We start from the raw sequence: 13,793 nt of genomic DNA on the forward strand, positions 1-13,793 counted from the left end.
AAGATCTTCACCAATCCTACATCTGACAGAGGGCTGATCTCCAAAGTATACAAAGAACTCAAGAAACTAGTCACAAAACGCCAAATAAGCCTATTTAAAAATGGGGTACAGAACTGAACAGAGAACTCTGAATAGAGGAAATCAAAAAGGCTGAAAGACACTTAAGAAAATGCTCAACATCCTTAGTTATCAGGGAAATGCAAATCAAAACAACTTTGAGATACCATCTTACTCCTGCCAGAATGGCTAAAATTAGAAACACCAATGACAACTTATGCTGGAGAGCATGTGGAGAAAGGAGAACACTCCTTCACTACTGATGGGAGTGCAAAGGTGTACGACCATTTTGGAGATCAATATGGTGGTTCCTCAGGAAGAATGGGAATCAGTCTACCACAGGACCCGGCAATCCACCTCTTAGGCATATACCCAAATGATCCACATCCATGCAACAAAGACATGTGCTCAACTATGTTCATAGCAGCACTATTTGTAACAACAAGAACCTGGAAGTAACCTAGATACCCCTCAACTGAAGAATGGAAAAAAAGTTTTGGCACATTTACACAACGGAATACTATGCGGGGGGAAAAAAACAATGGAATCTTGACATTCAAAGGCAAGTGGATGGACCTTAAAGAAACCCTCCTGAATGAGGTAACCCAGTCACAAAAAGAGGAACATGATATATACTTGCTCATATACGGATTTTAGACATAGAGCAAAGAATCACCAACCTATAATCCACATCGCCAGAGAAAATAGGATACAAGGAGGATTCTAAGAGATGCATATAAGTTACCTCACAGAAGGGGAAAGGGGCAAGATGTCCAGAGCATATGGGGAAGGGGGAAGTGAGTGGAGAGGGAACTAGGAGAAAGAGAAGGGGAGGAGTGGAAAATACGTGGGACTAGGAAGATTGAGTCAGGGGAGGAACAGACGAGAGAGAAGAGAGAGAGAGAGAGAGGGGAGAGAGAGAGAGAACAAAAGAGGGAGCCATTATAGGTTTCAAGAGAAAACTGAACCTAGAGAAATGTTCAGAGACCTACATGCCTGACCCCAACTAACAATCTGAGCAACAGTGAAAAGGCTACCATAAATGCCTTTCCCTGATAATGAGATCGATGACTAACTTATCCACCATCATGGAGCCCTCATCTAGTTGCTGATGGAAACAGAAGCAAACACCCACAACTAAACACTGAGAGAAACTGTAATCCAGATGCAGAGAGGGAGGACAAGACCAGGCTACAGAAACACATAGAAAAAATTGACCTGAACAAGGAGGAGCTAATGGATCCCAGACTGATAGCTGGGAATCCAGCTTGGGACTGACTCAGACCCCTTGAACATGGGTCTCAGTTAGAAGGCCAGAGCAGTCTAAGGGACCTTGGACAGTGGAACCAGGATGTATTCCTGGTGCCTAAAAGGATTTTGAGGGTATAACCTCTATGGAGGGACACTCCCTTAACCTAGAGACAGGAGAGAAGTCCTAGTCCCTGCTCCAAATGACTTGGCAGAATTAGGTGACCCATCCTGGAGGGCATCACCCTACATGTGGAGCTCAGGATGGGTGGGAGTGGAGGGTGGGAGGGGGGCATGAGAGGGTGGGAGAGAGAGAAAGAGGGAGGGGGAGGGAACTGGGATTGATATGTAAAATAAAAATAAATAAATTATATATATATACATATATACACGCACACACACACATATATATACATATATACATATATACATATATTCATATATATGATGGAACTTTATTTAGAAAGGAACAGCACATTGTGCCTCAGTGTCTGATGACACTAAATTGCTGTAATGGACATGAAAGGTACTCAGGTATTGGTTAGTGAAACATTAAATACTAATGTAAACAACATAAACCCAGTGGTCTTGGACTAATCCTGAAGATCACGAAACTATGTTTGCTCCACATGGGCTATTGGATCCACATTTGGTCTTATTTTTCAGATGGTTTTCACAAAATCTTCTTTCAACAAATCGCTGACATTTAGAACTTCAAATTGTCCATTTAGGTCATCAAACAAAATTTTGCTACCAGATAGGACACTAGACAAGCAGAAACCAGGCATTTGATTCTCTTTCATTTTTAAACTGATTCAGAACATTGGTGAGGTCCAAAGTAAGCCAGACATAGTCATAACAACACAGTCTCCATTCCAAACAGCCCTGTTCATAAAGCCATCAAAGCAGCACTCTTAATGCCAACTGCATTGCTAACCACTTTTAGTTGAGAGCAGACTGTGTGTGCAACGTTACACAAGCAGGACCATCACTGGTGCATCTTTTACATTCCTTAAAACCTAACAGAGAAGCTTGTACTCCAGATAGAGTAAACTTGTTCATTCAAAGAAATAAACCCACATGTTAAAAAAACATTTTTTTTTTTTAGTGTGTCATAACATAACCGAAAAGCGTGAACTGCATGATAATTTTCAGGCCAGCATGGGATACAGGATGGATTCCATGCCAAAAATTTAAAAGGAGAAACTATCCAAGTGTTAGAGAAAAATAATCTTTTGAATTAATTTTTAATGCTTTGGTCTATATTATTACTGTTGTTGGTTTCAAATCAGTAGCATATTTGGTACCATTTTCTGAACTGCTATAGTTATGCAAATCGGGAATACTAGTGGCATATAATTGAACTGTGAACTTTGAAAGTGTTTCTTCCTTTCATTGTAAGTATTTCCTCTCTCATTTAGTGACAGTGCAGTGCTGTACAATAGCTGATTCATTCTTTACTTAACACGTTTAGTCTCTCTGAACCTACTGGAGAAACATTTTCAAAGCTCATTTATCAACTGAGCATGGAGATATATATATATATATATATATATATATATATATATATGTATATATATATATATATATATATATATATTTCAAGCTACACTTTCTGATGGAGTGGTTTCATAAAAGGCAAAATCATCAAGTTTGAATCATTCTAAGGTGGTAATCAGCTTTTATCAGCAGAGGAGAACAAAAGACATAAGCCTCACTTGCCAGGCAATAGAGTGTTGTGTTATACAGGTCAGTGTGCCACCCACACTGTCTCCTACCATGTCTATCCTTCCCCATTGCTGGAATTTCTGTCCCTTAAAAGCTATTCCATTCTCATCATCTCCACTAAGCAGCAGAGCTATTTGTATTTTGGTGACATAAACATTTAGCCACACGTGAAGGCTTTTATATCACATTCTCAAAAGTCATTGAATGATTCATAAGTGTAGGAGTTTCCTCCACAAGACACAAAATACAAGCTGGTAAAAGTTGCTTCCAACTTAGGAATTCAGTGCTCAGCCACAGAACTAACCCTGTCTACCAAAGTAAATGAGTTCAGGATTTCAGTGAGAATATCAGACAAACATACACATGACCAAAAATTAGAATATAAAAGGCACATTGTTTTCAAATCTCATTCAAAAGTAGAACTAATGCAAATGATAAATTGAGGTTTACTTTAAAGAGTCCTAAAGAGATGTATCATGATTTTGCAATAATTACATGCACAATTATTTATGTATATATACATATATAATATAGTCTAAAAATCACAAACAACCATAAATATATAATACAAAATGGATCATTATACATGTGAAAATTATACAAATATATTTAGTTTTAGTTGAATGTTGTTGACTTTGTGTAAACACTAAACATATTGTTCAAATTTAATTACATTTATTTTCATGAAATTTGCTTATTACTTTAAATAGCCTTGAGAAAAACACATTGATTAAAAAAAACACAAAGAAAAAATAATATAGCAAGGGAAAAATGACTTATTTACCTGGATCTTCTATAGTTAAGTTCTTTATTAACCACTGAACAATGTCTGACCCTAGAAAAAGAAAAGCACAAATAGATGTGAGCCTTTTAATATGGTTTATGATTTATTATTTATATTGTATTTTAATTGATTTTAATGCTTTAGTCATTAAGTTTATTAAATGTCATGTTTTAGGCACAAATCTTGCCATGGCATGAATACAACTTTCCAGAAGCTCCCCCCAATTTTTGATTTTTTTGATTGTCTTTATCTTGTCCTTGTAGTTATATCAAGCCAAGCCAACAATGTCTTTGGGTCGTTAGTATTCCTGGAGGCTTTAGGCCCCTGTGACTTCATATAGTCTTATTCTTTCTGACTGCATGCAGGCTCCTTGTTTTTAAGAACCTCAAGATTCTTGGGTAAAGACAACTTCCTTGACCTTCACTTTTGTCTTCTCGGATACAGCAGCCACCTCAGCCCTTCACTGAAATGCCTGGGATCCTTTGTTGGAGTTTGGAGCACAGCACCTCACAGCTGTGTGAACAAATACATAATATTATAGGACACAAAGCAGACTCTCAAGTTCATCCCTGACTATTTGAAGCTGAGCCCCTGCTCACAATGAACAATTCAATCAACTAAATAAAGCAGGACTCCACCTCCTAACATGAAATGAGAAAGTCTCTGCTAGACTCTAAAGACAGCATTTGATTTATAAAAAGAAGAGAGATGCTACAGGGACCTAAGATATTAAATGACAGAAAACAGTAGATTCCATTTATTGTTCTCTGTTTGCATATTGAGCTCTAGGGAAAGGAATTTGAAAGTCAGGGAACGATGTATGCATTTTACAATCTAAAATTCTCAGCTAAAAATTATTTGAACTTTTTTCCTTACAAATAAGGCACATGTTTTTCAGCAGAGAAATAACACAAAGTGTGTTTAAGAAATTCAACAAGAATTTTCCAATGAATATTAAGGAGTAAAAAAGAAGCCTGAAGTGCTGGTGCCAGCACTCTGGAGACCGAAGGTGTCTTGCTGGCAAGGCTGAGGCTGTTGCGGACTACACAGTAGTCCCCAGGTTAGCCTATGGCACAGAGGTAGGACAGTAGGGCTAGAAGTGAGGAGAATGGGGTCTGGGAAGCCTTAGAACAGGGCTGCAAAATTAGCATCTTGAGAAAATCTATTGGCAAAGATGAAACTTCCCAGTCAAAGCCAGCTAGAACAAGCTAGAACATGTGGGCCAGGCACAGAGGCACTGTACCTTACCTCAAGGTAAACTATACCTCATTATAGTTCTAAACCCCATCCCCCCTGGTAGAGAGTAAGATGCTTATGATACTAGATATGAATGGAGTTGTATGTAGAACTGTATGTAACAGAAAGGCATGATTGACAAGCTGGCAAAAAGTTCAAGAGGAGCTGTGTAGGTAGCTCAGTGCACAAGCATGAGAACCTGAGTTTTGCATCTGCAGCACTCATGAAAAAGCAGTGGTGGTAGAATGTGGTGATATATTGTTTATGATTTAATAAAGCCACTGGAGATCAAAATGCAAAGCTAGTCATAGCCATACATCTAGGCAATGGTAATATACACTTTTAATTCCACCAGTCACACTAATTAGTTATAGAAGCTGGGCAGTTGTGGCACACACCTTTAAAAGGCAGATGGATCTCTGTGACTTCAAAGACCCCCAGGATTACATTAGAGTGAATCAGTCTAAAAGAGAAACAGCTCACACAAAGGAGATCTCAGCACTTGGGATTCCAAGCTTTTAACCACAGCTTTAGAGAGATATATATAAGATAGGAGCAGGGCATTGAGTGGTCAGTCTCAGAGATTTATTCTCTAGCCATGCTGAGGACAGGACAGCCCTTTCCACCTGAGGTAGAGGTAAGAGCTAATAGCCAGCTGCTTTGCTTCTCTGATCTCAGCTTGAACCCCAATATCTGTCTCTGGGTTTTCATTAATCGAATTACAGTAGTATATACCTGCAACTCCAATAACAGAAATGGAGTAGGCTGATCTAAGGGCTTACTGGCTAGCCAGTGTAACTGAAATATAAGTAAGTTTCAGGCTCATTGACTTCTTCTACAAAGCAGTAAGGCAAAGTATGATAAAGGGAGACACCTAATATTTACCCATGGCCTTCACACATATAAACAGAGGCAAGGCCACATCCACATACAAATATGCCACATACATATGAGCCCACAAAAAGGTGACATAAGAGCTCCATCTCTAATATGGCCTTTGTCATGTCAGTTTCTAACCATTCCCACTGTTCTGATTCATTTTCTCCCCTGGAAATATATCCTTTTCTAAGCACAAGTACAGACACATTCAGCAGAGAATTTTACAAGCTCTCCAAATAAAAGTTAATGCCAACCCTCCGCATGTTATTCTGTAAAATAGAAAAGGAACACTTCCAAATTCTTTTTACTAAGCCAGTATTACTCTGATTCTAAAATCTGACAAAGACCCAACAAAAAGAGAAAATTATAGGCCACTCTTTGGTGAAACACAGATTCAAAATTTATCAACAAAATATTTCCAAGCTGAGTTCAAGAATACCAACCACCATGATCAAAGTAGTTTCAACTCAAGGATGCAGGGATATAAATCATTAAAGGTGATCCAACACAAAAACAAACTCAGATAGAAACCACATGGTCATTTATCTCATTAGATGCAGAAAAGGCCTTGAACAAAATCAAGCAACCCTTCATGATACAAGTTCTGAAGAATGTAAGGATATGAGGCACAGATCTCAATTTATGAAAGGTATAATCATACAGATAAGGCCATGTTTTTTTTTTGTTTTGTTTTTTTGTTTTGTTTTGTTTTGTTTTGTTTTGTTTTTGAGCTGCCATGTGGGTGCTGGGAATTGAACCTGGGTCCTCTGGAAGAACAGCCAGTGCTCTTAACCACTGAGCCATCTCTCCAGCCTCCAGATAAGGCCATGTTAATAGAGAAAAACTTAAGTCAAAAGAACCTCCCAGTCTTATTAAAAAAGCCTCTCCTTCCAGTGAAGAGTAGTAGATTCACTTGTGACTGACCAAAATGCAGAAAATAGGCAACAGATATGGGCCCCTTATAAATCACTTAAAACACCCCCTCTAAGGCTCATGAAACATAGCAGAAGTGGGAACAGGAAATATGTAAGAACTGTAAGATAAGATAAAAGGTGAAGAGAGACCATTGCTGTATGCTATAAATATGTTTCTCTAATAAGAGATGAATAAAGCTGCTTTGGCCAATGGACAGGCAGGATTCAGCCAGGCAGGAAATATAGGCGGAACTACCAGACTACCAGACTAGGAGAATTCTGGGAAGAGGAACACAGAGAGTGAGTTTTACGGGAGATACCATGTAGTTGCCAAGGAAGCAAGATACTTGGGCATCACCAGTAAGCCATGACCACGTGGAAATATATAGATTAATAGAAATGTGTTAATAATTAACTGAGAGATAGCCAATAAGTAGCCCGAGCCATAGGCCAAATAGTTTATAATTCATATAAGAATCTGTGTGTTTATTTTGGACTGAATAGCTGCCGGACATGGCAAGGCCAGAAATCTGTCTACAAATCATTAAAAGGCATCAACTGTACTTGCCTGCATTGGACCCATAAAGACCAGTCCTACCAAAAGGCAGTCAAGGAACGGCAAGGTGTTCATTGGTTTTTACCATTTTGCCTCATCAATGAAGTAGACTTAAGGCTCATAGCCCCTAGACTTACATATCTGGAATCAAAGCCAGTCCGAAGTTTGAGGATGAAACTGTGCTTCAATAGTTTCTGACTCTCAGCTTGGGGTGGCACAACCTTATTCTTCAATAAAAATAGGGGAGAAAATTGAGATAATGGAGCATAAATATTGGTGGGTTGAAACACATTCAAGAAAGATTGGATCTTGACAGACAAAACAAGCAGTAAAAACTATAGCCACCTTTCAGCTTCCTCTGCTAAAAAAGAGATGAAGCTTGGAGTCATTTTTAATAAAATGAATATGTGAATCTGCCTTATGAACATAAATGTGCTTTACACTGAGGGATTACTATATTCCTGAAGAGTAGAATATAGGGTTTTGTTTGTTTGTTTTTATTTTGCTTGTTGTTTTGGTATGTGAAAAAAGTCACATTTTATGCACACTAAAATAACTTTAAAAGAACCTTGTGGTAGATTTAGGTGTGATTATGTTTTTATAATTGCATTTTTAAGTAAAGAACTTACTTTGTATTTGCTGGAGAGATGGCTCAGTATGAGAAAATATGCACAGCAGTGGGAGAATGGGATCAGATCTCAGTACCCACACAAAAAGCTGGGCATGACTGTTACATACACCTATAGCCCCAGCATGAGGGAGGGGAACAAGAATGGCTATGGCTTGCTAGTTGACAGGCAACGTAGCTCCAGGTTCAATTAAGAGACTGTCTCAAAAGAATAGTACAGGGTGAGTGAGGAGGACACCTGCCATTTCCCCTTTATCTCTGGAAAGCATATGTGCAGTCACACAGATCCGCACACCACACACATACATCACATTCATATGTATCTACAAAAAAAAAATTTATTTTCAAAAATAAAATCTGGGAATTTTTTCTGGAATGGTGTACACCAGGTACATTTAAAGAGGACTCAATGTTTATAGTGTAAAAAGTTAACCTCTCAACATACTTTGAAACAGGGTGTAACTTAGAATGTAACGTGTACTTTCCAAATTGTCTAGAATTAGCATGAATGAGATATAAAGATCAATTGATATAAAATAATCAAAGAAATATTATTGTCATAGTAGACATTAAATCTATTTTAAATCTTTGTCTGTAACAATTAAAACTATAGAGAAATAAAATTATAAAATTTTCAAATAAACAACAGAACTGGAACAAATTACACTAAGTGAAGTGAGCCAGACTCAGAAGGACACTCTGAAAGTTCTCTCTTATATTTGCACACTAAACTAATCTTTAGGCTTCAATAATTAACTCAGAGCCAAAGACTAAATATGGGCTCTTGTGGGTGGGGATGCCTTAAGAAGGGGGGCACTAGTGGAGGACAGGTGTTATGCAAGGAGAGAAGGCAGGTGCTGAGGGTGAAACTCCATTCATTCTTATGTGCTACAACACTTTCTTCTAGGTGCATGTAGGTTAACATTTGTTATCTCCTCTTAGAGGAATGGCCAGTTTATAATAATTCAATAACCCTCTATAATCTATATCTTTTATTGTAGTAAAATCTACTTTGTGTGAGATCAGCATACCTTTTTCATCTTTTCTTTGGCTCAACTTTATGTGAACACATGATCGTTGTATGCTGAGAGCTGAGAGGATATCAGTAAGAAAAATCCTCACTACATTTTGTTTGGGGTAAGTAAACACTAAGCATAAATATGTCAAATCATTGTGATTTCTGTGAAGAAACTCACACATTACTGGTAAAGTAAGATTTGAATTGCAAATATGAAGAAAAAACAGTTGAATAAATTATGTGTCTATCTGGGACAGAAGATTCCAGGCTAAGAATAATAAATCCCAAAGCCCAAAGGCAGAATAGTGATAGAAGTTTTAGAGAAACAGGAATAATGAAAGTAGCATAGAATTGACAAAATTGTGATAGACTCCAAGGACAAAGAGATTATAGAAAACATGACAGGGTGTGTTTAAGGCCTTTGCAATTTACTATGAGCAAGCTGAGAAAAGGGAATATTTTCTTATTCCTTTATGCCATATCAGAGACAGGTTTTTCAGAGTGACTGCTGAGAGAAAAGGGACAGTGACAACACCTATAGTCACAATAATGGTGTCGATTATGACAATTACGATGATGATAAATAATGAGAAAAATATGGACTTGGAATTTTTGGGCTGAAATGCCAGAAGTAAGACCTTGTTTTGGAATGACTACCCTGAAGTTTGTTAGAATGAAAACCATATAACAACACCAGCCAACTATCTGGGTATTGGTCGTGGAGTCAAATAATTGAGTTTATCTTATGAATTCTTGTTTTTATTTAAAGATTGCTGGACTTAAACACAGAGAACCCCAAATTCAGTCATTTGGGCACATGAGGAGAATGTTCTACTGGATTAAGAACCCTGTTCTGGGCTGATCACTCCCTGACAGGTTTAATAGAGACAAAGGAATAAGAGTAATTTGCCAAAGATAAAGCTGCAAATTGTAATTTTTTATTCTTTCCTCTCAAGAGGCCAAGAGGCAAGTATTAAATTAAAATCCATACAACAAAAGCTTCTTTTTCGAAAATGCAACAATGTGTTAGTTAACATGCATGGGATTAGAATCTCTGTGGTTTTCTGACTTTCGAGTTTACATAGTTTTGGTGCCGGTGGTGGGAGAGATGTGAGCTCCATTAAAGATTGATTACCTCATCAGAATCTGTGTCACCATTTTCTTTCCCACATGGTTGTCTATCTCAGTGTGACCCAAAGTCTGATAAAGCCATACTAGAGATGGTTTTATATAATTGTGTAAGTCCCACACAGATTGCTCTGCTCTCTAACCAGGACTGGGATCCACTCTACTTTAGCCAAATGGAATACACACCAAAAGTAAAATAAAATGGATTTTGCTTGGACTCAAGCAGACAAAACCATTAAGAGAGGGCTAAGAGAGTATGCTCCCTAGTTCTGATTCTGTGGGGTGAATTTGAGAAACAAAAGAATTTTGCTTTTCAATTCAATTTCAATCTATTTTCAAGTTGTGATGCAATATTTCACAGAAAGTGTTTGGTTGACTATTAGAGGATTGGAATACATCCTTCCAGAAAAATCCAGACAGTCCAGAGATCTAAAAACTGAAGAACACTACCCTCTGTCCTTTCTGCAATAGGGTTAGGCCTAGCTGGATGAAATGAGAGAGAGAGAGAGAGAGAGAGAGAGAGAGAGAGAGAGAGAGAGAGAGAGATAGATAGATAGATAGAGAGAGAGAGAGAGAGAGAGAGAGAGAGAGAGAGCACAGACAGGCAGCCCAGTGAAGGGGTTAGAAAGCAAGCAGCAACCACAGAAGTCTATGGTGTGGACTGAGGAGGACCTGGGAAAACAGGGCTAGGTCCTAAAGCTCCCATAGCTTCTTGAGTTGTGGATATGTAAACCTGATAGAAATTAAGAATTAAGTATAGCGGGTCAAGCCTGTAAGATAGTGAGTTCTAGGCCAGTCTGGGATAGTAAGATCCTATGCCAAATTAAAAAAAAAATACAGCAATACAGGTACATGGAGTAGGGTCATGAATCAGAATTTCTACTGTATATCTGGGGATCTGTGGATGAAAGTGACAGTAGTAGAGATGAATATGGGGAAAAGCATCTTACATTGATCACCCAGGGGACAGACCACAACCTACAACCAACACTGAGAAATTGAACAGCATGTAGCTAGAGCAGAGAGGAGGTCCCCAAAACTTCTAGGACATGAAAAGTCAGTAACAGCCAAACAAGGCCAGGAGCTTCCAAAGGCCCAAGACTACTTCCCCAAAGCTTTGATGCTCAAGAAAAAGAAGAGGTTGGATTGGAAGAATGAGGGAGGATTGCTAGTTTGAGGCCATCCTGGACTGTACACTAAGATCTTCTAAAGAAAAACACTGGTATGGGAAGAAAAGCAGAAGGAAAGTGATGCTAAGAAGAAACTGAATCAACAACAAGAAGTCACAGGATAAGCAGGAAATGCTCAGCAACACAAGGGTCACATTTCCTGTGTCTTTCCTTGTTGCCTGCTGTTCCTTGTGTCAATAAAGAGAAAAGAGGCTCACAAGGACATTCAAATCAGTGATTCCATACAGAAAAAGAAAAGACATGCATGCCAACCATATCTGTTGTGTTGCTATGGTCAGATTTTAACAAACTGCATCAGGAAATTGATGGGGACACTGCCCTCCACACTCTGACTCCTGTCTGCCACTGGGACCCTGCACCTTAATGACCAGCTCCCTTCTTCCCAGGTATAACAAGGAAGAAAGATTTCAGCAAGTGAGTTCAGATATTACTAGAAAGTAGCACTACTATAGAAATATTACCTACCCCCAATTACTCTACATTATGTAGTGTCACACTACATAATTAAAACTCTTCACTTATCCTATTAGTAAGATATAGTAACAGGAGGGACAAAACAAAGTACTGGCACTTGTGAGAGGAAGCACTTGACTGTTATGAACATGTTTTTCTACCAGCCTGGTTCCAACGCTGTGCCAGCCCCAAATAACACAGAGACACTGTATTGATATAATGCTGTTAGCCTGTTACTAGCATTTCTTATTCATTAGCTCTGTCTTAAATATTAACCCATTTCTGTTAATAAAAGTATTTCCATGTGGTCTCATCTTACCAGAGAGAGGGCCTGGAGTTCTACTCTCTCCATCCTTCATGTTGAATCCCCCCCTCCTTCTTCCTGAATCCTCCTTCTCTCCCAGTCATGCCTATCTTGCTTCCCTATTGCCCAACAGTGCTTTATTCATTAACCAATATGAGAAGCATATTTACAGAATGATATCTCCCATCATCTCCTCTTTCTGTCTAAAATAAAAAGATGGGTTTTAACCTTAACATAGCAAAATATATAACAAAACAGTTATCAAATAAGAACCACAGTTAACAATATTTAGTTCATTAACATTTAGCAATATTGAAAGAAAATATTCCATCATCTATCCTATCTTTGTGAGTCTAAAGTCCTATATGTAACTTATCTTTAATCCTAACTAAGGAAAACTATAACCTTAACTATATGCCTTCAACTCCATCTAAGACCACAAAAAGAAAATATAAAAACTCTAGAAATGACAGAGACATCTTGCCTGGTCAGTAACCTGAAGTTTTTCTGTAATGTTTCATCTTCAGCCCATAGGCCATAGTGTGTCTGGCAGATTCCTCCACAAATCAGCAAACTTTAAACTGTCTACCTGTATTGGCAGTTTGTCAGTCACTTTTCTCTGTGTCCTATAGACTGTCTAGCAGACTCTTCTTCCATGAAGCAGGAACTCTGTAGCACTGTCCATCTTGTTTCACCAGTCATTTTTCTGTGGGTCCTGCATGTCCAGTTTATACAGCATAAAGTCAAACAGTCTAGACAAGAGCAGTCTCTTTCTCAAATGGCTAGTCTTGCGATATAGGAAGTAAACTCCATAATGAGTTTCTTTGATGTTCATCTTCCTTTCTGATGCAGGTGGTATTGCTAGAAGCAGTTGTGTCTCATTGTTAAGAAAAACCCTAACTCATTTTAAATGTCATATTCTGTAGGTCTATGAAAAGTTTGAAGAATGCCTATCCATCTCAAATACATCTTGAAAGCCTAACTAACTTAACTCTATATTTTCTTATGGAGAAAATTTTGAGATCATCTGTGGCACAATTACTGTTCACTGCTTTTAGTCAGATATACAATGAAGGCAAAAGAAAGACATGAAAACTATACTTTGGTGAAGAAAGAAGTATAAGAAAACTCGATGTATGGCTCAATTTTAGCAAACTAGTTGTTGCTTTACTCATTTAACTTAGAGTATTATAAACATTTCTATAGTTAAATATATTTTATTTCCTAATGCTATTTCACAGCTTAGTCTGATCACTGCTGTCTCCAGGGTTGTGGTCTAGCAAATCAATACAGCATGCATATATTAATTTCCTAGGGAAATTTTAGTGGCATGAAGAAATTTTGATATATTCCCTCACAGTTTTGGAGAACAGATGTCTAAAAGGTAGGGCTTGGCAGGAGCATGCGTACTTATTATTCCTGTCTCTCCCAGCTTTTATCAGCTGTCAGCGTTTCTCACAGGCAGCAGAACTCAAGTCGACCTCAGTCTCCACACAGCCTTCTTTATTCTCCATCCTTAAACTCTATAAAGACATTTCTCTTCACTATATTCATGGTCTATTCACCTAACCCAGAAAGATTTCACTGAAGTTGTTAATTTTCTATCTGTAAAGTTCCATTCCCCAGTCACCAGTTCCCCAGGGTTAAGGTGTAGACAAATAGGTCCTGTG

General features: G+C 38.1%; 1 protein-coding gene across 4 annotated transcripts in view; it reads right to left on the bottom strand.

Moving 5' to 3' along the window:
- Rgs7 (regulator of G protein signaling 7) overlaps positions 1–13,793 on the bottom strand; it is a 369,936-nt gene that overhangs the window by 101,863 nt on the left and 254,280 nt on the right. For all 4 annotated transcript variants that reach the window (XM_051186346.1, XM_051186345.1, XM_051186347.1 and 1 more), the window contains exon 4: positions 3,818–3,868. In XM_051186346.1, the coding sequence (XP_051042303.1) occupies positions 3,818–3,868 (51 nt within the window). The remainder of the gene's footprint in view (positions 1–3,817; positions 3,869–13,793) is intronic.

Source organism: Phodopus roborovskii, unplaced genomic scaffold, assembly GCF_943737965.1.
Source record: "Phodopus roborovskii unplaced genomic scaffold, PHOROB, whole genome shotgun sequence".
Taxonomy (NCBI): Eukaryota; Metazoa; Chordata; class Mammalia; order Rodentia; family Cricetidae; genus Phodopus; species Phodopus roborovskii.